Below are 23,727 nucleotides of genomic sequence, written 5' to 3' on the forward strand. Positions count from 1 at the left end.
CTGCACTACTGGAACTAATAATAATTATTATTATTTTGGTGTATGAGGAACACGGATGCAGGTGCCTTTCTTTACTTTGTACCGATTTGTGGTTTAGTTATTTCTTGTTTCTTGTTTTATTTTATTTTGTTGTTATTACTTTTTTGTTTTGTTTACTCAAAATATTCCGCATCAAATCTAACAAACGAACATGATATGTGTAGTGTTCACCTTTTCTTTTTCTCGTCTGAAGGTGTTTGTGCCGCGTGGATGGCTGCCGTCTTTATTCCCCATCCTTTCTACTTATTGCTTTTATTGTTTAAATACTCGCTCTCTTTCTCTCTTCTTTCTTCTCTTTCCTCTCTCTCTCATTCTTCACATTCCATAAATTTATATTTCATGAAGAAGTGTCGCCAATACCGCGTGTATCCTTGCGAGCGGTGGGGAAATGCCCCCGTCCAAAGACTCGGCAACACCGCTGGACGCGGCAATTTTGTGCCACATTCGCACTCCATATTTAAGTGGTAGCGGTCTCGTTGGAACCGTACAAACGCGGCTGAGCGCAACACTCGCAGATGTGCGACGGCTCCTCGAAAGTCTTGTGAGTCTCGCGCGGCAGGGTAATGATCGCAACGTCGGTAATGCCATCGGGTCAAGTGAAGCCCCAGTCAACGTTTCAAAGGAGGAAATGCGTAAGATTATGTCGCATGCATTACATCCATTTGACTTGAGTGCAGATTTCTCATTTGTGAGGGGCGGGTGTGGCGCCATGGTTCCACGGGAGCGTGAGAAAAGCACGCGGCTAGTGGATTTCTTCCCACTATTACCACAGCTTTTTAGTGTAAATAAGAAGAATTATCATATCGGTTGGGCGATGGAGCCGCCCGCACCTCTAGTGAGAATTTTAGCGAGGTTGGAGGATGTGGAAGTTTGCCGCAACGCCGTTGCCGTGCTGTTTGTGTCCATGCAAACACCGGACGAGATGTTGAAGGACCGACTGACGCTATACCAAAGCGCAGCCAATGTTGGGTTCTCTAGTAAATCCGCTCAGTTAAATAGTTTCAAGAAGTCTCTGAATCTTTGGAATTGCAACGTACGCGATTGTTTTGGGCGCACCGTTCTCCATGAGTCCGTCTACCACGGGAATAAGGAAGTAGTGGCACATTTGTTATCGCTACCATTCATACACACCAACGAGCAAGATGCACAGGGTCTGACGCCGCTGCACATTGCAGTGAGGAAAGGTGATGAGCGTATTGTGTCACAGCTGTTGATGCGTGGTGTAGATGTACTCCTACAAGATGCAAGCGGGGATACGGCACTCCACACCGCCCTAAGACTTCGGGATAGTAGGCTGGTAGAGTTGCTCTGTCAGTGCTTGCGTGAGGCGGGCATTGGTGCAGAGAAGCTGAGTCAATATCGAAATAAACGTGGCCTTTCACCTAGCGATGTCTTTAAACTCCGCTGGCCTACATTTTTTCAGTTGTGTGCGGTGGGCGACGTGCAGGCAATTCACACCTTGTATAATCACTACCTATTCAAGTGCGATTTGGCACATGCTCCTGACAACCTGTTACATCAATCAGTAGTGCACGTGGCTGCCGCAGCCGGTCACGCTGATGTGGTAAGGTATTTGCTTGACGAGGTAGGGTTCGGACGAGGCAGGGCTGAATGCTTTATTAATAGCCGCCTGCAAACCCCACTGCATGTGGCAGCGGAGCGAGGTGAATTTGCAACCGTGAAGTTCCTTTACGAGCGATATCCTAAATGGCTTGCTGCAAGAGATATTACTGGGGCGACGCCGTTAGTGGCAGTTCTCCGCAATCGAAGACGGTGGGGGACTGCGATAGCAGAGTATTTCATTACCGTTGCATCGAGTGAAACCATTGCACCCAACACGTGCGATAATGGTGGCAATGGTGCTCTCCATTTGCTGTGTGAGTTGGGTTTGTTTCACTTAGCAAGGTTGCTCGTTGAAAGTCATGGAGCGGACGTCAATCTAGCTCACACAGGAACAGTGAACACTCATCACTTTCTGAGAGTGACGCGGCGGTCGAAGTTTCTAATGGAGCAAATGAAATGGAAATTGAAACATCAAAAGACGGGGAAACAGGTGAAGATGACGCCTATCTTATGTGCCATTCGCGGAGGCCGTTGCGGTATAGATATCATAGAAATGTTGCTTTCACACGGTGCGGCAACCCGTGAGGATGAAATTGTTGAACTTCTGTTCTACTTGGTGTCAAACGAACACTACGAGGTAGCCGAGCGCGTCCTGGCAAGAGAAAATGTGAAGCCTCCTGGGCATAACGAGCTGCTATGCCGATTCTGCCGGGAAAAACATGTTGTTGGCATCAGCTGGTGCTCTAAACAGGGCTTCCGTCAACTGAACGTCATGCAGGAAAGCCATCACCCATTAGCTGTCAGTTCCGCTTTAGGAGATGCCGCTGCCGTAGCTATTCTTCTCGAGCACGGGGCAAACGCGAACATCGGTAAGAGCGTGTTGCACACACCCTTGGCACTTGCCATTAACGGGGGACACGACGATGTTGTTAGGTGTCTTGTACGGGCAGGGGCCTGTCTTCTATCGGCAGATGGCTCATGGAGTGCACTGCGCGCTGCTGTGAAGCGAGGGGAGGAGTTCATAATGGCTGGATTGTTGGCCGAGCCGTCCCTCCCTCCATCGGAAGTAGTGCATGCGATGGTGTTCGCGTTGCAGGATGCACGTGGAAGAGGCGTTGAGATCCGCGAGCGCCTCTGTGTACGTCTTGCTCGCGCACTGAACTTAGCTGAATGCGGCGGAGTGCACCCAACGGAGTTATTACACCTTGCAGCGAGCCGATCCTGCTTCGCAGTGGTACGGGTGCTGGTGGACAAGCTGCTGGCTCTTCCACGAGAGGAGTTGGAGAATATTCTGAAAGATGCTCCAGCGGCACCTTCACTCGCTTATGCGCTCATCGAGCCGAAGGCAGTTCCTTTGCCAAAGGGTGTGCCTAGTCGACTGTACGCACTTCACCCCTCACCAGCTCCCTTCAAGCGATTAATAACGTTGCGCACTTGGCAAGAAGGGTTGCACCACCGCCTGCATCTGCGGGATGCGTTTAGCTACTGTGCCAGTGCCCGAGAGGAGTCATTGCTCGAAACTCTGCTATTTGACGTCGGGCTGAAGCCCTGGGAAGGGCCTGATTTCCGGGGTTGGAATGCCGCTGACTATGCCGTTGCAAGTGGACTATACAATTCTGTGCGTATTTTACTCGTCTCAGGGTTGGCCCCCCTCCGACACCACCACGTGCGTAGCGGTACGTGGCTGGGAATTCTTTGTCGCTCCATGGCCACCCCCGCCGCACGACCTAGTGAAACTAATTTGCTGTACTTTACTTTGAAGCGTCTGGTGTGCGCGGGAGAGACCTTGCTGATTCGCCACATCCTCTGGGATGTCTGCCGGCGATGCGATGTCTCGGATATGAGGGACGCGAGTGTGTGGCTGACGGATGTTCTTTTGTGCTGCGCTCGCAGCCGAAGTCTGGAGATTTTGCACATACTTACAAGGGAATTTCGCGTCACGTGGGGCAGGAAGTTCTTTCCTACAGCGGAACCACTGTTGATGGCAGTATTAAATAGTGATGCGGAGATGGCATTGTTTCTAATGACACACGGCGCTGTCCCCACGGCATTTGGCCCCATTCCCAAAATGCACGACAACGTTAAAGCTAGTTTCCTGCGGGAGGAGAGACGTGCTGTTTCCCCCTTATGGCTAGCTGCCCGCCTTGGGGAGACCGCCATCCTGCAGCAGTTGCTACAGTCAACGGATCTTCTGTGCCATGAAGCAACGCTGGACAATTCCACCCAGTGTGGTGACATACTCCAGGCACTTATCGATGGAGCGACGCGGCGGGTCACGAAGGAGCGCGACGCGGGCATGGCTCGAACTATCTTTATGCTGAAGCGTGCTGGATATTTGGCCCTAACTCCCGACGTTGTGAGGTGCGCCGCCAGAAAGGGGCTGGTACAAGTGGTGAATGCCCTCGTGGATTGTTACGGCCCCGATCCGTTTGTGGAAGACCTCAAGTGTGGAGGCTTGTGTGCCATACATTTTATGGTCGCCAACCAGGAGCTTTGTGGAACGCTGCGTTCGTTGCTTGTTGCGGGACGCAGCACAGCAACTGAAACTGTGGGGGGAAGTGTGTCCCTCGCCTCCGCTATGCTTGCGACACCATTCAGGGTTAACCCTGTCGATTACGCTCTGAGACATGGTTGCGCAGAGGGGGCTCTGCTTCTTCTTTGTTTAGGGCTGTACGGCAGCGGAACTGTGTTTGCAAAGCGAGCCCGCACGTTGTCAGTGGTCATACGCCTCGCAGTGCAAAGGAGGTGCACAACGGGGTGGAGCGGCTACACAGCTTTGCACGCAGCGATTGAGATGCAGTGCCACAGTCTGGCGAAGACTATGGCTTGCGAAATGGCAGCGATTCATGGTCCCAACAGTGGCCCCTATGCAGAGATGACTATCAAAAATGATGACGCACCATCTCTTCACGCGTTCATGGCGTTCCACTTGCGTGAAGCACACTTTGGAACGCTTCTTTCGTCCGGCGTGCCTCCAGTAGTGGATATCTCATCTCCCTGCGATATCCCGTACATTGTATGGAGCCCGCATGCGTCTGAGGGGCGCTTCAGGGAAGCCGTGCGGGAATCTGCCACGAGACAGGGGCTGGAGCAGCCGCTAGATTTAATGAAAGAGAGTCTCCGCGTTGAGGTGCGCCAGCACATGTTGTCCTACAACGAGAACATCTTTTTTCGGAGCCGATCGTTCGCAGTGACGGCACTTACACCGATGGCGTGCGCTGTTGCTGCGGGAAAGTTGTCGTGGGTGCAGTTATTTTCCAGTTGCGGAGTTTCCTTGACGAACGACAGTTCCATTATTGCCGCAAAGTATTCTGCAGTTTCGACGCAGGGACGAATTAAGGCTCCGCCGGTGTACAAACTCGTCGATATGAGAGACTCTAGGAAACGGAAGGCACAGAAATCGGTGAGAAGGAAGCACGTTTGCTCCAAGGACACTGGCGCGTGGCTGCTTACTGCCTACGTCCACAATCGTTGCCACATCTCCCCCATCATGCTTAGCATGGCAATTGTCGTTGAGTGTGTTCGGTCGGGTGCCGTGGAACAGAGGCTGCTGCAGCAGCTACAAATCATTCGCTATCTTCTTGGATCCGATGAATGTCCACTACGAGAGGAGGTGAATCTGTTGGCCATCGTAGCTGCAGAACTGCAACTGTGGGGGTTGCTTGAGGACACTGTGGTTACATTGGAGCGGTGCGGTGCCGTATTTGACCCCATTAGCGAAGGGGATATACCGCCCTTTATGCACAATGTTGTTGGGAGTGCCCACCACGTAATGCATAAGGTGGCAAGAGTTGCACCACGGGAAATAATTTTACTGGTTGCAAGAAACTCATCTTTCGTTCACGTCGAAGAGTTGTGCGACGCGAAGGGAAGGACGGCGCTTTACCACGCCCTGTATCACCCGACTCCGGCTGCTGTTGACACATTGCTGTCTCTTAATGTTTCGGTGAGTAAGCGCTGCTGCTCTGGGACGGGGCGTACTCCATTAATGGTTGCAAGTAAACTTGGGAAGCTCGGTCATGCGGAGAGGCTAATGCGAAAAGAGGTGTTGGACCTTGAGGACAACTACGGCAACACAGCCCTCCTGCTAGCTGCGGAAGGGGGTCACAAACAAGTAGTGGAGTATCTTCTCGCGCAGGGAAGCTCGCCATCAACCAAAAATGCTAAAGGGATGACGGCGGTGATGGTGGCGGCGCTCGCGGGTCATGATAGCCTCGCTGTTCCGATGGTTGAGAGATTCTCCGGCATATCGGACTTGTTTACTCCGCACACCACCATACTGCACTGCGCCGCTGTGGGAGGTGCCTGGGGTGTTGCAACCACAGTTGTGAGTTGTCTGGCGCAGGCAGACCCCTTAGCAGTGGACCACTTTGGATACACAGCCCTATTTCTCGCCCATGCATTTGGAAATGCGCGTGTCCTGCGCACGCTGCTTGGCGCTGTTCTCCACAAGGGTATTACCGTTCCCTCTTCTTTCGTCCGGGAGCGTCAGATAATCTCACGCTCATCGGAACTTGTGCCGCGAGGGTGGCTTAAGGGAACCTTGTATTTGGCTGAAGCGGTGCTAGGCAACGGGCGGAAGGGCTCATCATCATCATTATCATCATCACACTATGGTCCCATGCGCTCCAGTGAGACATTGTACGGTCATCGCACGTCCATCCGTCGTAATGATGTCCCTTTGCTTCTTTGGTGTGTACGGAACAACAACACACTCGGTGTCCGTGTCTTGGGGGAGATCAATGTTGGTGATAGTTGCTACGCTCTTCATGAGGCCGCCAGAAGTGGAAATGTGGAAATGGTAAAACTGCTGCTGAAATTGGAGGTGAGCAGCCCTGATGTGTTAAATGAGTCGGGTATGCTTCCATTTGAGGTTGCCGCAGTGCATAAACATGTGGAATGTGCCTCTCTCATATTATTGCACACCAAGCTGGATCCTGTGCGGTTACGAGTGCACATCGATCACGGTGATGATCCGGACAGCACAGCTAATAGTACAGACAGTAACACCCATAACCCCATGCAACTTCTTGCATCTTCTGAGAATGCTGAGGTTTTTGCTGATGTGGTTGATTCAGTGCAACGCATGAGCGGTGACACGTGGCCTTCAGTGGCGCAGCAGCTGTTTGATACCCTTTCCACTCCAGGTCCTGATGGCATGACGGCGTTAGAGTTGCAGTTGGCTTTGGGAAGAGCTGCAGGGGCATTACGGTTGGTGAAAATACTTCAGCGCCTGTCCCTAGATGTAGCAGGGAACTGTGCCTTTGCCGTGTCGAGCAGCATACTTCATCACCTTACAAATGTGTCCCCTGCAGTGCGTGTGCTTCTCCATGATATGTTTGGCCTCACGGATGTAGCCAAAGGTTACGGAATGAGGCGTCGCCGCTTCGGACGGCTGTCGTTCGCCGATGTTAGACTGATCGGCATCAGTGCGCTGCAGAGTGACGCTTATTGCGCGGCGGCAACCTCATCCATCTTCACTTTTGGGAACGAGGTCGGTGCAACATCTTCACTATTAGAGCGACTTCCCTTTGAGGTTCGTTTTGTGCCCCGTCCGTTCGAACGACGGTCTGCAGCCGAGCGAGCAAAGCTCATCCGATGGCTTGGATCCTCCCTTATACTGTCGAGCTACAAACAATTAAGGACATGCGCCCAGTTTGACGCGGTGGAGGTGGAGATCGTGTCCCACCCAGCAGAAGAGTTCGCCGAACTTGTGGGTGATCATTTACACCATTCAATTTACGTCGACGGCGACTGTCAGCTTGTGGTCCCGGATTTGAATATCATCCTTGGGTTTGCAACCCGACGCGAGAAACAGCGGTTGCTGGACGAGGTAGAGCACCTCTGCGGTGTACTTACTGATACTATGCAGTCACTTCCCCATCCTGCGCTTAGTAAAGGTGAGGTCAAGGTGGACTGGCGCAACTGCAACATTGACGACGTGGAACAGGAGGCTATCGAGTGCCTCATTGAAAATGGGCTAAAGAAGCTGCGGGTGTTCTTGGAGGGAAATCTTAGGGACTGTCTTTGTGGTGTGAATATGACAGATATATTATCTGTGAAGTGTACTGCAGAACCCGTTGCTGAGAAGGTACACATTACCTTTCAGTACACACGAGAAGCACTGAAAAAGTTTAAGCCATCCGCTACCGAGTTGGGAAGTACCGTTGATGGACTGTTGTGCGTTGTGCGATTTAGTGACGCGGGCATGGGCGGTTTGGATTTTGTTATGCGCTCGGTCCTGTATCCGGCTACCTTGTCCGACGTGAACTTGGTTGGCGTCAGCCGCATCCGTGATGCATGGGTTGCTGATGTGTCTCGCCGTGTAGGTCAGCGAATGGGTGGAGAGACAATAGCATTTAAACTCCAGCTCGAAGGAAGTGAATTGCATGAGCTTCCACTGCACCTTCTCAAGCGTGTGATGGCTGATGTGACTGATGCCATAGCTATGCTGATGTCGCGGCCCAGTGCAAAAAAGCACCGATTTCTTGTTTCCCATATCGTAGGTGAGTCTTTGGCTTCTTCCCTGCGCGCTGTGTTTGTTCTCTTCTCCACGAGTCGGCAACCAACCGCGAGGCGGGCACAGGGTAATCTACTTATTTGCTTCAATGCCACAATGACGCCTACCATGTCAGATATCTACCAGTGTCTCCGCCGAAGTGCGTTAAAGGATGAGGCCGAGCGCTTAAAGGGGATGCTCATGTCTATTGTCTCAACCATGGGTTTGCAACTCAGCGTTGCTCTTCCTGCAGTTCCACTTCTCATGGATGTGTTGGGTTCCTTAAGACATCAAGATACGGAGAATGTTGTGTCGTTTCTTTCAGTTCTCTGTCACAACGACGGCTCACTCGTGTTAAAGCCCCTCATCGAGGGTGTTTCCATTGGCTGGAAAACGGAGCTTGGGCGGGTTGTCCGGCGACACGTAAGGCAAATAAGCGTTGCATTGGAGGTGAGCGGGGGGTCGTCCTGTGAATTGAAGGAAAACGGAACCTTTGTCTACAAGTGCCCGCTCAACTGTGCACATGCGGGGTCATACGCTGCACATTCAAAGGGATTATTATCCGCACAACAGATTGCATCGTTGCTGCTTATTCAAATTGACACGATGGACCCCACAATGCGCAGCCTCATCAGCACAACAAAAGCCATGGCCTGCTGGTCCCGAGCTTGTGGCACCTGCACGCGCCTGTTAGATGCGGGGTCTCAACGCTGTTCAATTGTAATTAAGAGGCGTAATATACTCGACCAACCAGTCGGGCAAAGTGCAAGTGATGCCTTCAGCTTCCGCGGGGGGTGGAGCGGGGTCAAGGTTAAGGGTAGTACAGGTGTGGTGCGATTCACAGCCCCAACCAAAGCTGGCTATTACCTCCAGCATATTTTGCTCAATGATCAGCCACTGTTTAACTCTCCACTTCGCATCAGGGTTCGACCACTGGGCCCGCATCTGCCAAACACAAAAATCCTTTCCACCTTCAACGCTGTCGTGGTGAAACGTCCGTTTCATATTCAACTGTTGTTGCATGACCGGTACCTTAACCGCGTGGCTCACATTTGTCCGCTTCGAATTGAAGCGGTAGACGGCGGCGCGGTGCATGTGGCCGGTTGGAAGCGGCTTCATGTGGACACGGTAGAGGTGGAAGTAGTTGTAAAGGAAGTTTGTGAACAGTGTTCAGTGCGGTTTCGGTTATTGGCTTCGGGAGGTGCCGGAAACTTCGTAGTGGACTATACGGTTGCGTCTGTTACCCCTGACACGTACCGCCAACAGTTTGGACCGGTGAAAAGCCGACTCATGGCAAAAGGGCTGCAAGGGAAAACGGGAAGACCGCAGCGGCCGCCACCACCGCCCGTTGGAATAATGAGCAAAAGGCAAAAAAATGAGTCACGGACTCCACGATATATCTTCCCCCCGCTTAGGGCGGTTGCAAAAGGGGAGAAAAATACAAAAAGAAAAAGCAAGCCGCCAAGCACGTAACCTGCCATGAATACGGACTGGACTGTATTATTAAGCAGTCGTTTTGATAATGACTGTATATTTCCCCTGTGGAAAAGTCCAGTTGTTTTTACTACCGTGTAGTGATGACATTAGAACATTAGCGAATGGAAGAAGGTGTTCATCCCTTTCCGCAGCTCCTCTGTATATAGAGGTGAGGTGTCTCTCATCACCTGCAATTGCTTGCATAGAGACAACTAGACCAACCATGTGTAGGAAGAGAGGGGAGGAGAAAAAGAAAAGGAAACGGAAAGAAAAGAATTAAAAAAAAAAAAAGAAAAGCGTATACACACACGGATGGGGAAATGGCTGCAGAATCATGTGAGTGCGGGTCTGTTATTTACACCTTTCCTTTTCCTACCACCGCTGCCACTATTTTGTCGTATATTATTTTAACTTTCCCCTCGTGTATGGTGGCTTAACCCCCCCCCCCCCCCCAACACACAAAATACTTTTTTGTTATTACCGCTGTGCGTGTCCTCTTTTTTCTGTTGCTGTTTTCTTTTTTGTTCCTTTCATGAAGGAGGTGAGAGGCGGCGGAAAAGAGAGAGGAAGAAGGAGAGCATTGTGTGATATGTTTACACACACACACACACACATATATATATATATATATATATATACTTATAACTTTTGAAACGGTGTCGTATGAAAAGCGCTTGCGGTTGCTTTTTATTTGCTTCCCTCCTTTTACTTCTTTGAACTAACTTTGATATTGTTGTTGTTGTTCTTGTTGTTTGTCTTGGTAATTTCTTTGTTGGACGAATCAAATAGATCTCAACACCTCCACAGCTGGATGATGTATACCGCTGTATTGCTGAAGTATCGCGTGGAAAAAAAAAATAAAATAACGGTAATAGCGGTAAGAGAGAGAGCGAGAAACACTGCCTCACGGGTTGTGTGGTGTTCGCATCCACTTACTCTAAGGTACAATAAACTTTTTTTTTTTTTTTGCTCTTCCCTCAACATCGCATCATATTCATTTTTCTTTTGCCTCTCCATTCTGTACCATAATCCAATGACTACACACGCGCGTGTGTAAAATTACATTTGTACATATTTGTACATATATATATATATATATATATATATATATATACATAGGAAAGGAGAGAAGCCAGTTCAAGATGGTCAAGCCGTTTGTGCCGAGGAACATCGTGAAGAAGCGCACGAAGAAGTTCACACGTCATCGTTGTGAACTCTTCCCTCAACTGAGCAGCAGTTGGCGTAAACCCCGTGGTGAGGACTCCCCGGTTCGTCGCCGCTACAAGGGACAGAAAGCCATGCCTAACAAAGGTTATGGAAGCGACCGCAAGACAAAGTATATCACCCCGTCAGGCTTCAAAAACTTTCCCGTCAACAATGTGCAGGACCTTTACATGCTCCTCATGCAAAACCGCAAATACGCTGGAGTGATTTCACATACTGTGGGAGCAAAGGCACGTAAGGCAATTGTCCGCAAGGCCCATGAACTTGACGTACGCCTCATCAACGGTAACGCCAAGTTGAGGAAGGTCCAGGTGTAAAGTGTAGCGGGCGCATGGCTGAAGAAATGGGCACGAAAACGCACAAGTGAGCGAGTGATCGGATGGTTGATGTTGGCGGGGACCCGAAATCGGAGAAAACTTTCGCTTCCCTTTTCCTCTACTTCCACACAAGCAATTGCCTCCATTACACATAAAATCGCACTCGCCTAATACATATATATATATATATATATTTATTTATTTATTTATGTGTTGGTGTCTGCTTGTGTTTGTGTTTGTGTGTGTGTGTGTGTGTGTTCTTGTTGGAGGAGGGGAGGAAAAAGTGGCACTGATTCCGTCCTCCCTTAATCGCTGTCGTGGACTTGCCGTTTCATCTTCTCTTTATCTGGCATCACTTTGTTTCTTTTTATTTTATTTTTGATTTCACGCTTACCACTGGCTTTGTCCTGTCGCTGTTTTCTTTTATTATTATCATTATTTCTCGCTCCGCGGCTCCCCCCTTTTTTCCCGATTTCACTCCGCCCCACCTTCCCGCCTACCTCCTCTCTGTCCTCATGAATGCATGCATTTATTTGTTTCATTGATGGCGTCACGCGCTCTTGTTTTTCTTTTTTCTTTTTGAAAAAATATTTCTTTGGTGTTTGTGGTGCCATGCAAATGATATCAAATGAGAGCCTCCGCATATTCCCCTCTCCCCTAAAGGATCAGAAGGGAATTGGTGGTAATGGTGGTGATGGAGTGAAACGGGTTTGTAAAAAAAGAAAAAAAAAGAGGGGGTGCCGCGTGTTGCGCTTGTGTGAAGCCTTTACTAGCTCCTTTTGAATACGCAATTCTCTTTTTTCTTTTCTTTTTTTCTTTTCTTTTCTTTTGTGTTCTCTTCTTCATTTCCTTAAAATGGTCACTATGTGTCGTCCACAAGTTTCTGAAAAGAAACCTTTGGCTTACGAGTTTGAGGGACGACAGGAGGAAACTGTGGGGAGGAGGGACCTTCAACAGTTAAAAGTAGAGGAGAAAAAAGAAGAAAAAAATAACAAGGAACCCAATTAAGTGGATAAAATTACCTACATATATACATATATACATACATACATACAAACAAGTAAAAAGAATATATATATATATATATATATATAGAAACCTTCCATATACGAGTACATATAGCAAACACTATATCAAAAGCTGGAAAGGTCCACATAGATAAAGAGAGAGAGAGAGAGGGTGGAGAGAAAAGGAAAGGAAAGGAAAACACACAAACCAAAACAGAAAAAAAAACGAGAAGAAAACGAGGGAGGAATTTAGGGTGTTGTGTACCACCGTGCTACAAAAAAAAAAGAAAGAAAGAAAGAGAAAAAAAAAAGAGAGGGCCATCTCGTTTTTTTTTATATCCAGTTCTTTCGGAACACCCTTTTTCCCATTCCACTTAGTTTTCCCTCGACCATCATTTTAGTTTGTGGTTTGGGTTAGCTTTCCCGTGGTTTGGTCTGTGGAGGAAAATTGCACTGCTTTTTTTTTTGGGGGGGCCCTCCATTAGAGGGATAAGATAGCAGAGCACAGAGGAGACCATGCCAGCAAAAAAGGCGACTGATGCGCCAGTGTATAATTTACCACATGAGCGGCAGGTGGAACTCCTCTCTGAGGCGTTATTGAGGGAATATATGCATAAGCGTAAGTTCACTGATACTCTTCGTACATTTGACGAGGAAAACCCCCGTGGCCCCGACACCATCTCTTCGCGTGCCCTCATGTCAGATCTCATGACACTAAAGTCTGAGACTCAAAAAGATATGAAGGCAGATGGAATTGAAACTATAATGGAAATGCTTTGCTGCCTCCGCGTGCAGCGACGGCTAGAGGTGGAGGATCTTAAACGACGGGCTGCAGCAGAGGTCCCACCAACCCCTGAAAAACTTAAGAAAAAGAAAAGCAAGAGCCACGATGGGGGGAAAGGCAGTAAACGAAAAAAGGAAAAAAAGAGGGTGTTTGCAAAAGAGTTCGAGGAGGACTCACCATCAGACAAGGATTCGGTGAGCAAATATGGCGAAAAACACACAAAAAGGAGGTCGTCCGAAGGGCGTAGTGATAATAGCAGCAGTGATGAGGGAAGCAGTGGCGATGAGTCGACTAGTGAACAAAGCTCCACCAGTGTGGGGAAGGGTGGTGGGTCCAAGTCACAAATTGGCAAGAAGACGGCTCGTGCATTATTAGAAGTGCTGTGTGGTGCAGCCGGTGCTCTGCCGGTGTCGTTTCTGGGACAGGGGTTCACTTTTGACGGCGACGTGGACTACGGCTTCATCCAACGGAAAAAAGGACCAGATGGGGTTGTGTCTGTAGTTCAAGCGTTTGTCTGTGCTTTTTTCTTCAAGGGACCGTTCATGGATGTGCGGCGGCATCAAAAACAGTGCCTTATTCGCTCTATCATGACTGTTCTCTCCAGTTTGCAATCACAGGCACGTCTCATTTGCCTTGTGGATGGCCCCATTAGTGCGGATAGTGTGGAAACTGACTTGGCAAGTATAAACACACGGCGGGACTTTGCCACGATGCAAGATGTGGAGAACGCCCTCCACGACTTCATAGACAGTTGGATGCAGCCGAACGGTTCAGGAGTGTTTTGCTTCCTTCTTTCTGCGCTGCTCTCTTACGGAGTGAAGGCCGTAACATCTGCCCTCGCCTCCAATGCCACGTCATCAGCGGTCGCAGCTGAGCAACATTTGATTACTGCAGACGGTCGCTGTTCTGTAGCGTTAACAGAGCTCCTTATTCCAAAGGAGTCTGCCAGCACCGCGGGGGATGATGACTTTGTGCTGGGCAATCTCGCTCTCGGAATGGGAGCCGCTGGTGCCACTTGCGGGTTCGTCACAAGAAACCCCGATGGGAATGTCACAATGACTAATGGTAACCCACGCTGTCCCGTCTGGATTGTTCATCACGAGGGGCGTTATGTCGTACTCTTCTTGAAGCGGGATAACCGCCGCCAGCTGGAGCAGCGTCGCACCACTGGTGCAACTATGTCCACAGACGTGTTCTTCTACGAGCCGAGCGTGTCAGACCGGGGTGACACATTCGTCACTATTACCGTCAACAGCGAAGATGAAAATAGTAGTAGTGATAGCTTCTTCTTGGGCCGAGCCATCCGTAGCATACCATTGTGGCCCAGTTGCGCAATACACTGGAATGGGGCGGAACCGCCTTTTTGAGAAGGAGGAGGGATGGGATGTTGCGTGTCTGAAACAGAATGATCGAGTTTTGTTTGGTGATGGGGGAAACCGTCGATGAGACGAAGAAGAGAACGCCGAAAAGGAAAGGAAAGGAAAGCTATGGATGGGTGAGTGTGGTGCCACCACAACACCATTCTCTATGCATCCTTTTCTTCCGTGTCGGTTGTTTCTTACAGTTTCGACCGTTTTGTCCCTAGTTCACGATTTTTGTTGCACTCTCTTCTTGTACTGCTATTATGATGATGATGATTATTATTATTATCATTATCATTGTCATTGTTATTATTATTGATTGCATTGAAGATGCCCCTTGCCACCGAGGGCGCGTATGCCTATCATATCAACATCAACATCACTTACTCCTCCATTGGCACCACTCACAATGCAATAGCGTACCAACAGTCGTTCGTTATTTGGCGCACTCATGCGAAAACTGTGCCACCGCTTGATGGGCGTGTTTTTGTCCCTCTTACCAACTTACCACAAATCGTCCCCTGCTCCGCGGCGGTACGACAAACAGTGCAAAAAAATATTTCATCGCTGTAACACAAGACGTGTGTGAACATATATAAGTGCTTTTTTTTGTCTCTTGTGTGCGCTATTTCATTATCGGCACTATCATTAACAGTCGGTACGAACAGTAAAGAAAAGATCTAAGAAAGTTAGAGAAACAACAAAAGCATAACGAGGATCAACACGTTCCAGGGAACCGCAAAGAAATAAATAAATAAAGGAAGGAAGGAAGGAAGGAAGAGGGGAAAAGAAAAAAGACGGTGAATAAAGTGACGACCGTAGCAAAAAGCGACGGTGCCTACGGGGGGTAGGAAATAGAGAAGGAACAATTTGAACCGAAAAGAAGGGCGGGAGCGCAGCTAAATGACGGGCTCAGGTGGCCGAGAGCCCATCGATGTGGCAACCGGTACTGCTCCAGCTGTGGATAAAGGTGAAACCATTCCCACAAAGTATGAGCCCCACAACAAATGGTGGAGCTGCGACATTCCCACAACACTTTCCCTCGTGCAGCTGGAGGACCCATCAGTTGGTGTCCCCAGTAGTGATGTGAGTAGGCGGGCTGCAGAGCTGGGGCATAATCACATCCCTCTTAAGGGTGGCCCAAGTGCTCTCTGGATCCTGGCCCAACAGTTCCTAAACAGTATTACCCTTATTCTGACCATTGTGATGGTCATCAGTGCGGTATTCGAAGATTGGGCAGAGTTCGGTGTGGTGTTGTTCCTTATCTTGTTTAACGCTCTTCTGGGATTTTACCAGGAGTATAGCGCAGAGAAGTCTCTGGAGAGCCTTAAGGCAATGACGGCGGGTAGTGCAAAGGTGCTTCGTGACGGCACGGTGCAGGTTATATTCATTGACGAAGTTGTGGTGGGGGATGTTATCATCATCGAGCAGGGTTCTTCGGTTCCTGCAGACTGCCGCATCATTGAAAGCAGTGGTTTGGAGGTTGATGAAGCGCTTCTCACAGGTGAAGCGCTGCCGGTAGTGAAACACACCAACGAAATACCTGACCCCGGAAACAGCTGTGCGTTGGGTGACCGCAAAAATATGGTTTATCGCAACACAACTGTCACACAGGGGCGCGCCAGGGCTGTAGTGTGTGCTGCTGGTGTGGACACGGAAATGGGAAAGCTAGCCGCTCGACTCGCTGACGGAACCGGATCTGGTCGTACGGAGTTGATGCGGAAGTTGGATCTTATGATGTACATTCTCTTCGCTGTTTGTTTGGGATTGGCGCTGGTTGTGTTTGCCGCGAACAGGTTTAAGTTCAAGCGCTCAACGCTGTCGTATGCGACAGCGGTGGCGGTGGCCATCCTTCCCGAGTCGCTTGTGGCTGTCGTAACAGTCTCCATGACGTTTTCAGTCCGTAACATGGCGAGACAGAGGTGTATTGTTCGTAAGTTAGCAGTGATGGAAGTGCTCGGCAACGTCACTGACATTTGCTCCGACAAGACGGGAACTCTGACGGAAAACAAGATGGTGGTGAAGAAGGCCCTCATTGGAATTGATAACGAGCTCGTTGTCACGGGTGCCCCGCATGAGCGTTATGGCACCTTCATCCGTGAGGAAGGGGAGGAGCATGTGAACATGCTGGAGGTGTATGAAACTAACAAGCTGGCAGTTGAGTTCATGCGCTGTGCGGCACTATGCAGTACCACTGTGCTTCACCCCGACAGCGAAGATGCCGATTTGTTGAAGGGAAGCGGCAACCCGACGGAAGTTGCCATTCAGGTCATGACGTGGAAGGCTGATGCCCCGCGTAACAAATTGGAGAATCAAGGATGGGAATGTATCGCAGAATACCCCTTTGACTCTAAGATTAAGCGTATGTCCACCGCATGGTACAACAGTGAAACAAAGTCGCTGTACCTCTGTACAAAGGGTGCACCGGAGCGTGTGATCGACCTCTGCACAACAAAGATGTTGGAATCAGGGAAGCTCGCCCCCATCACCGATGATGACCGGCAGGAGTTAACCAAGAAGATTACGTCGCTTGCCTCACATGGCCTTCGTACCATCTGTTTCTCCATGAATGCCTCTACCGTTAATGAATTTCCTATCCCTGACGACGATACCTTCCAAGTTACCCACCCGCGTGAGACCATTGAACAGAGCCTCACGTTTCTCGGTATTGTTGGCATTTACGACCCACCTCGGCCGGAGTCACGACCGTCGGTTATTGCCTGCCAGCACGCTGGTATTGTGGTGCGCATGCTGACTGGTGATCATGCCATCACCGCCCGCAGTATCGCCACCATCTTGAATATCATTACCGCGAAAGATGGGGAAGACCCGCTAAAGGTTCTGACAGGTCCCGAGTTTGACCGTATTGACATGGCAACGATTGAAGAGTGGCCGGACCTGCCGTTAGTCGTTGGCAGGTGCTCCCCCGAGTCTAAGGTAAAGATGATTGAATGCCTACACAAACGGGGGCGTACGGTGGCCATGACAGGTGACGGTTTTAATGACTCACCGAGTATCAAATTTGCCGATGTGGGTTGCGCCATGGGATCCGGTACGGATGTGACAAAGGGCGTGGCAGATCTTATTATCACAGACGATAACTTCGCCACGATTGTGAAGGCAGTGGCGGAAGGTCGACGTATCTCGCAGAATATCCGGAAGTTTGTGCTTCACCTCCTCTCAGGTAACGTTTCGGAGGTTATTGCCCTCATCTGTGGTTTGCCTATCCGTTACATGGGGGAAGCTCTTTTTGTTCTCTCTCCTGTGGAAATTCTATGGCTGAATTTGTGCACCTCTGCACCCCCCGCAACGGGTCTCTCGTTAGACCCCGCAAGTGCTGATGTTCTTCTTGTACCGCCGCACACGGCTGGGTTATTCACATTTGAATTGGTCACGGACTTCCTTGTCTATGGATTCTGGTTGGGTGGTCTGGCGCTCTCCGCTTTTGTGTGGATCATTTACGGTATCAACGACGGCCCTAAAGGTGAAAACTGCAACGAACGTACCGCAGTGGGATGTGAGATGGTCTGGCAGGCACGTGGTACCGCTTTTGGCATTTTGTACTTTGGTCTTTTGGTCCACTCCTACACGGTGCGTCATCCGCGCCAGTCTGTCATCTTCATGAAGTGGTTTGATAACCCATGGATTTATGGTTCTGTTATTGTATGTTCGCTGCTCTTCTTCCCTATTGTGTATGTTCCCGCCATTGCACGCAACATATTCCAGCATCACAGCCTCACGTGGCACTGGGGAATGATGGTTCCCGCTGTCATCATTTTTGTTGGGTTGTGCGAACTTCACAAAATCTTTAAGAACTGCCTCTTCCCCGTGAAGCGGCCGGTGATTGACCGCTCAGATGAGGAGGAGTACCGCCGTTTTGCCGTCCCAGGACCCGATGATGACCGTGACGTGGAGAGTATTGCAGAAGATCAACTGCGGCAGTCATTTGTATCGGCTGCAGGAAGTATTGCAAGTGGTGGCCGCCGACGTAAGGGCAGGCGGTTTGGGGGGAAAGGAGGAAAGATGTAACATAAAACACATGTAGTGTAAATATAATATATATATATATATATGTTATAATGATACATATATTATAATGATACATAAAATAAAAGGTAATGAATGGAGGCTGATGATGATGATTTATTGTTATTATTATCATCGTTATTGTTACTATTATTGTTATGGGGAAATAATGTGATGGATAGAGGAAAGGGAGAGAGAGGGTAGGAGGGGGGAGGGAAGAAAAGAAAGCTAAATATAAATAAATAAATATATATATATATATGGGGATATGAGGAAGGGGGCGTGGTGGAAGCCGTTTATTTTCTGTTTTTACTATCATCATCATTATTATTATTATTATTGTTGTTGTTTTTATTAGTTTCGCCCTCTTTCACTCGTCCCTATCTCCTCATTAGTATTTGTAGCGGGTCAAAGTCGTTTTTTTTTTTTGGTGCTGCCGAAAGGCCGACTTTTCGTGTCGTTTTTCGTTTTTTTTTTGTTGTTTTTAGTGTCGTCATCATCATCATCATCATCGGATGTGTCGCTGCTGTTGTTGTTGTTGTTATTTTTGGCATGTATATATTTTTCGTGTTTTTGTTTGTTTATTTCTGCGCTTGTGCCCCTGTTTGGGATCATCTTTCCCATTTCATTTCATTTCATTTCATTCCATATTCTCATGATGAGAAAAATCTAAAAAGAAACTAAGAGGGGTGAAGGGATAAAAAAGAAAAAAAGAAAAGGAAGAACAAAACACACAAACACACAAACACACACACACACACACACACACAAAGTAAAGTAAAGTAATGCAATGCATTCGTCTCTTGACGATGTTTCTTTTGTAACTTAACATGGTGGTATCACTCCTCTTCCCCTTCCTTCCGTTCTTTTTTTTCTTTTTCTTTTTCTTTTTATCTTTATTTATTTATTTATTTCCTTCGTTTTATTTCGGTGTTGTCGTTGTTTGTGTTGTTGTTGTTTGTGTTATTTTTCTTTTAGTTTATTTGACGTTGCAACTCCTTCCTTGTTGTCGTCGTTGTTTAATATTTTACATCTCATTATTTTTACTCTTCATTGTGTGGAGGAATAGTGAATCGAGTAAAAGCAAGTTTGAGAAAATGAACGGAGACGCAAAAATAAACTTATTATTTTAATGTATGAAGGAAGCAAAATAGATAAATAAAAATTCATAATAGAATGAAAAGGAAATAAAGATACAAGAGAAAATAGTAAAAGAAAAAGAAAAAGACAAAAAGCTGAAATTAATAAATTCTGTCGATATTGTCATTATTCAACAAGGGGAAATAAATGAAAGATGCAAAAGGCATGTGCGTGTTTCCACTTTTTTTCTTTCTTTTTTTTTAAAAAATATATATATATATATATATTACAGCTTACGTGTTTATATGTATTTGTAGGATAAAGTTGTTTTAAGTTGTGTGTAATGAAATCACTCAAAATGCCGATTCAACCGAAGATGCACGAAAAAAAAAAGAAGAAAAAGGAAGAAAACAAAACAAAAAAAAGAACATAAGAATTAGTCTTCGTTGTGTAATCTTAACTGACGCCTTTAAAATAAAAAGTACAAGAGCAAAAAAGAGAAAAAAGCAAGTAGAGTAAACGCAAAAAAAAAAAAAAGAAGAAAAGGCATTAGAAACACGGGGTGAAGGGTTGCGGTGAAGTGATTTAACGAGTGGACGAACGAAAACAAAAAAAACAAAAAGAAATGAAAAGAAAAGAAAAAACAAAACAAAACAAAAAAAAACAAAACAAAAAAAGGGGGAAAAAATACGTCTCTTCCTTTTTCCCCTCCCTTCCCCTCCCCACCACCACCACCACCACCGGAGACACGGACACGCACACTTTCTACTCCCTCAAAACTCTTTTTCAAGAAAAAACCTAAATTATATATATATATATATGAATGAATGAAGGATAAGATGAGATAAGACAAGATAACATGGGAAGACAAAAAAAATATGTTTCTGCAACGTGTCTACTCTTTACTTCCCGAGGTGTTTTTGTTTAGTGTCTGCCTGCAACGTCATGTAATTATTTCCTTTGTTAGCACAAATACACAAACACAAATACAAACACACATTTCTGATTGTTTGTACTGCGGTTTGTCTTTTATTATTATTACTACTAATAATAATATTAATATCATTATCACTTTGCTTCGTTTCGTTTGGTGTTCGTTTACTTTTTTTTTCCACTAATTTATAACGTGGAACGTCCAATAGCGTGACAATACACAAAGGAAGGGAAGGGAAGAGAAGAGAAGAAGAGGAGAAGAGGAGAAGAGAAGTTTCAGCGAGTGTATCGAAAGGCATTGGCAAATAAATACACATATTTGGAGGCATTGCAGTGCAAAAAAAAAAATAAATAAAGAAAGGGAAGAGAGAAAGAAAAAACAACAACAACAACTGGTATTTGTTTAGCGTGACGGAACACAAAGAAGGAATTAGAGCCACGCGCAAATGGCGGATATGAAGAAGGTAACAGTTGCGGTTCGAGTCCGGCCCATTTTGCGCGATGGCATCAGTCAAGCACATGTGCAGGAGAAGTTTGAACTTGAGGCCATACGCCGTACCGGAGACACAACACTAAAAGTAGAGTTGGAGCGACCCGGTGAGCCCACACGCGGCAGCGCCTTCACATTTGATCACATCTTTGACCAAGAAAGCACACAGTTGGATGTGTACGATGAGGCCGTTGCAGATCTCGTTGATATGAGTTTAACAGGCGCCAACTCAACAATTTTAGCTTATGGCCAAACCGGCTCCGGGAAAACGTTTACGGTACTCGGTGATGTGAAGCCCAACCCACTGGAGGATGATTTGCTCACGAAAGACAGCGGCATGTTCCTTCGAGTGCTGAGCGATTTGATGGAGTACAAACGACGCCAGCTTCCGCGTGGTTTTCATGTGGTAGTGGGTCTCAGTTGCGTTGAGATTTACAACGAAAACATACGCGACCTCTTTGGTGGCACGCCAAACTCACCACCGCCCTCCATTAAGGCAGTGATGATTGGTGAGGAGGTGTTGTTGCCATCACTCATCATAAAGGAAATGACATCACTTCAGGCCGTCTTCAGTGAAATCCAGTTGGCCATTTCCCGTCGTAAGAGTCGATCCACAGAGGCAAATGCCGTCTCGAGCCGCAGCCACTGTTTATTTCTTATTGACATCCTCCAGCAATCGACAACGGCACCCGCTCCGTCACTCACCGCCATTCTGCAAACAAAGAAAGGCACAAAAGATGTGGAAGCCAAACGGATTTCTACTTTGAGTGGCATCAGCAATAAAAACGGTGCCCCCATCGAGTTGAAACCTGGCGAGTTGCCCTTCGATGGGATGGTTTATCGTCTTCAAGGCCAGAAGGAACCGATTTATGGCAGTAAAATTCTTCTAGCGGATTTGGCTGGAAGTGAGAAAATATCGCGTAGCGGCGTTACTGGTGAAGGACTGGCGGAAGCCACAGCCATCAATAGCAGCCTCACTGCTCTCGGGAATGTCGTCCACAGTTTACATGAGGGCGGTTATGTGAGTTACCGCACCTCTAATTTAACGCGGCTTCTTAAGCCCACCTTTAGCCATCCCAACTCGCGTGTGTTGCTTTTATCGCAGGTATCGCCCACGCAAATGACCTTCGACGAGACCATTAGCACGCTTCACTTTGCGAATAAAGTGAAGGCAATGAAAGTAACCACATCCACCGGAATGGAGGCGGACAAAATTCAATTCGAATATGTGGAAGCCGGTCGCACGTACGATGGGCTCCTGGCAGACCTCCGACTTTTCGCCGTAGAGCAACAGACGAAAGTTGGCGTCATTAGGCGCCGATGCCGTCAGAACGATGGTTTATTTTATGCCCCGCTTCCGAGCGGTCGGGCGGGTACACGAGAGCGACGGCAGGCATTCATTGAATCTATTGGTGCCAGTAAAGCCGCTACTGAGGAGCGAGAAGCGGGAAAAGTTGCGCGGGAGCGGGAAGCAGCGGCTTGGGAAGAGGAATTACGGCGCAAACGCAAGGATGGTGCGGAGTCGGCGGCTGCCACACATGCGCAACTTTTACGTGAGGCGAAAGAAGGACTAGTGGCAGAAGAAAAGGCAGTGAAACATCAGGCAATGCAAGAGGTGCAACATGCGCAAGCTGCCGGAGCAGCGAAGTTACAGGCGGAAGAGGAGGCGTCACGTGCTTTACTGTTGGGTCGATTTGCACAAGTGATGAGTGACTTTTGCCGTGCTCGGTTGCAAGAAGCAGCACGTGTGGAAGAGGAAATTAGCAGAGAACTCAACAGCACTCGAATGGCTTCATCATCAGGTGGTAATGGCAGCGGTGCTGCTTCTGAAGTGCCTGTAGAAGATTTGGAGTATGCGGTTTCATGTTGGGGACACTCAATCGCAAAGAAATTCTACACGAACTGTGCTGAACTGCGGGAACTACAGTTGCAAATGTGCATGATAGGAAGAAGTTGCCTCACGATGGAGCGTTGGAAAGCGGAACATGTCGGAACCGCATGAAGGCAAAAAAAAAAAAAAAGAAGGTGGTGAATGAATGAATGAATGAATGAATGAGTGAAAAAAGAGGGAAGGAGAAATTGTTTAAAATGATTCACTTCTTCCCTTCTTCCTTCCCTCTTTTCATTCCTTCTTTTTTTTTTCTTCTTATCCTGCTACTGCTGTGATGTCATTGATGTTGAAACACCTTGTGTCTCCATAAATATATATATAAATAAATATATATATGTATATATACATATATACATATATTTTATATATATCCGTGTGTGTATGTTTGTGCGTAAGTTCTTATTTTATTTTTAACTTTATTTGATTAGTCCACATGTCCTTCCGCATAGTTAATGTAATGACATCGGGAAAGGAAATAGAAAGGTCGGGAACTATACGTTTATCTGTGAGATTATTTTATTTTTTATTTTTGTTGTTGTTTGTTGCTTTCCTCTTCATTTACCCAATTCTTTATTCATCAAACGTATGGTGAGAGATGGGAAAAGAGAGGGAAGGAGAGAAAAAAAAAAAAGAGATTGATTGAAAGGTGAGTCCTGTGAGTAATGGAACATTGAATTGATTTTAATTCAGGCGCATTCGAATTTGAAAGTTTCGAAAGAAGAGTGGGGAGGAAAAAAAAAAAAGAATACAACAGGGAGAAGGAAAGGGAAGTGTATCGAATAGGATAAGAAAAGCTAAATTAAATGAACGCATATGGAAACTCATGTATGTTTGTACAAACATACATGAGTTTCCCTACGTGCATTGCTTATGCCTTTTCTGTTTTTTTTCCAACATTTTTCTGATGATGAAAATAATAGTAATAAAAAAAAAACAGAAAAGGGGCTGGAAAGGGAAGGTAGATTGTGATTAAAGTATCAAATAGGTACATGTCATTTCTCTTTTTTCCTTCTTGCGCTGCAACACTCAGTAAATAT

The 23,727-nt window shown here is 47.4% G+C and overlaps 5 protein-coding genes across 5 annotated transcripts; all 5 read left to right on the forward strand.

The window, feature by feature from the left end:
- Nucleotides 1-427: 427 nt before the first annotated feature.
- Nucleotides 428-9,574, forward strand: TbgDal_IX9560 (ankyrin-repeat protein, putative; the record flags this gene model as incomplete). The annotated part of the gene is made up of 1 exon (XM_011778844.1): nucleotides 428-9,574. One exon carries the CDS (start codon nucleotides 428-430, stop codon nucleotides 9,572-9,574), a length of 9,147 nt encoding a protein of 3,048 aa, XP_011777146.1.
- A 1,145-nt stretch (nucleotides 9,575-10,719) lies between these two features.
- On the forward strand, nucleotides 10,720-11,118 carry TbgDal_IX9570 (60S ribosomal protein L32; the record flags this gene model as incomplete). Its single annotated transcript, XM_011778845.1, has 1 exon — nucleotides 10,720-11,118. The coding sequence occupies one exon, from the start codon at nucleotides 10,720-10,722 to the stop codon at nucleotides 11,116-11,118; it is 399 nt and encodes a 132-aa protein (XP_011777147.1).
- A 1,523-nt stretch (nucleotides 11,119-12,641) lies between these two features.
- On the forward strand, nucleotides 12,642-14,276 carry TbgDal_IX9580 (hypothetical protein, conserved; the record flags this gene model as incomplete). Its single annotated transcript, XM_011778846.1, has 1 exon — nucleotides 12,642-14,276. One exon carries the CDS (start codon nucleotides 12,642-12,644, stop codon nucleotides 14,274-14,276), a length of 1,635 nt encoding a protein of 544 aa, XP_011777148.1.
- Nucleotides 14,277-15,173: 897 nt separating this feature from the next.
- Nucleotides 15,174-18,299, forward strand: TbgDal_IX9590 (calcium motive p-type ATPase, putative; the record flags this gene model as incomplete). Its single annotated transcript, XM_011778847.1, has 1 exon — nucleotides 15,174-18,299. One exon carries the CDS (start codon nucleotides 15,174-15,176, stop codon nucleotides 18,297-18,299), a length of 3,126 nt encoding a protein of 1,041 aa, XP_011777149.1.
- A 2,456-nt stretch (nucleotides 18,300-20,755) lies between these two features.
- On the forward strand, nucleotides 20,756-22,801 carry TbgDal_IX9600 (kinesin, putative; the record flags this gene model as incomplete). The annotated part of the gene is made up of 1 exon (XM_011778848.1): nucleotides 20,756-22,801. One exon carries the CDS (start codon nucleotides 20,756-20,758, stop codon nucleotides 22,799-22,801), a length of 2,046 nt encoding a protein of 681 aa, XP_011777150.1.
- Nucleotides 22,802-23,727: the final 926 nt, after the last annotated feature.

The sequence above is a fragment of the Trypanosoma brucei genome, chromosome 9 (genome assembly GCF_000210295.1).
Source record: "Trypanosoma brucei gambiense DAL972 chromosome 9, complete sequence".
Taxonomy (NCBI): domain Eukaryota; phylum Euglenozoa; class Kinetoplastea; order Trypanosomatida; family Trypanosomatidae; genus Trypanosoma; species Trypanosoma brucei.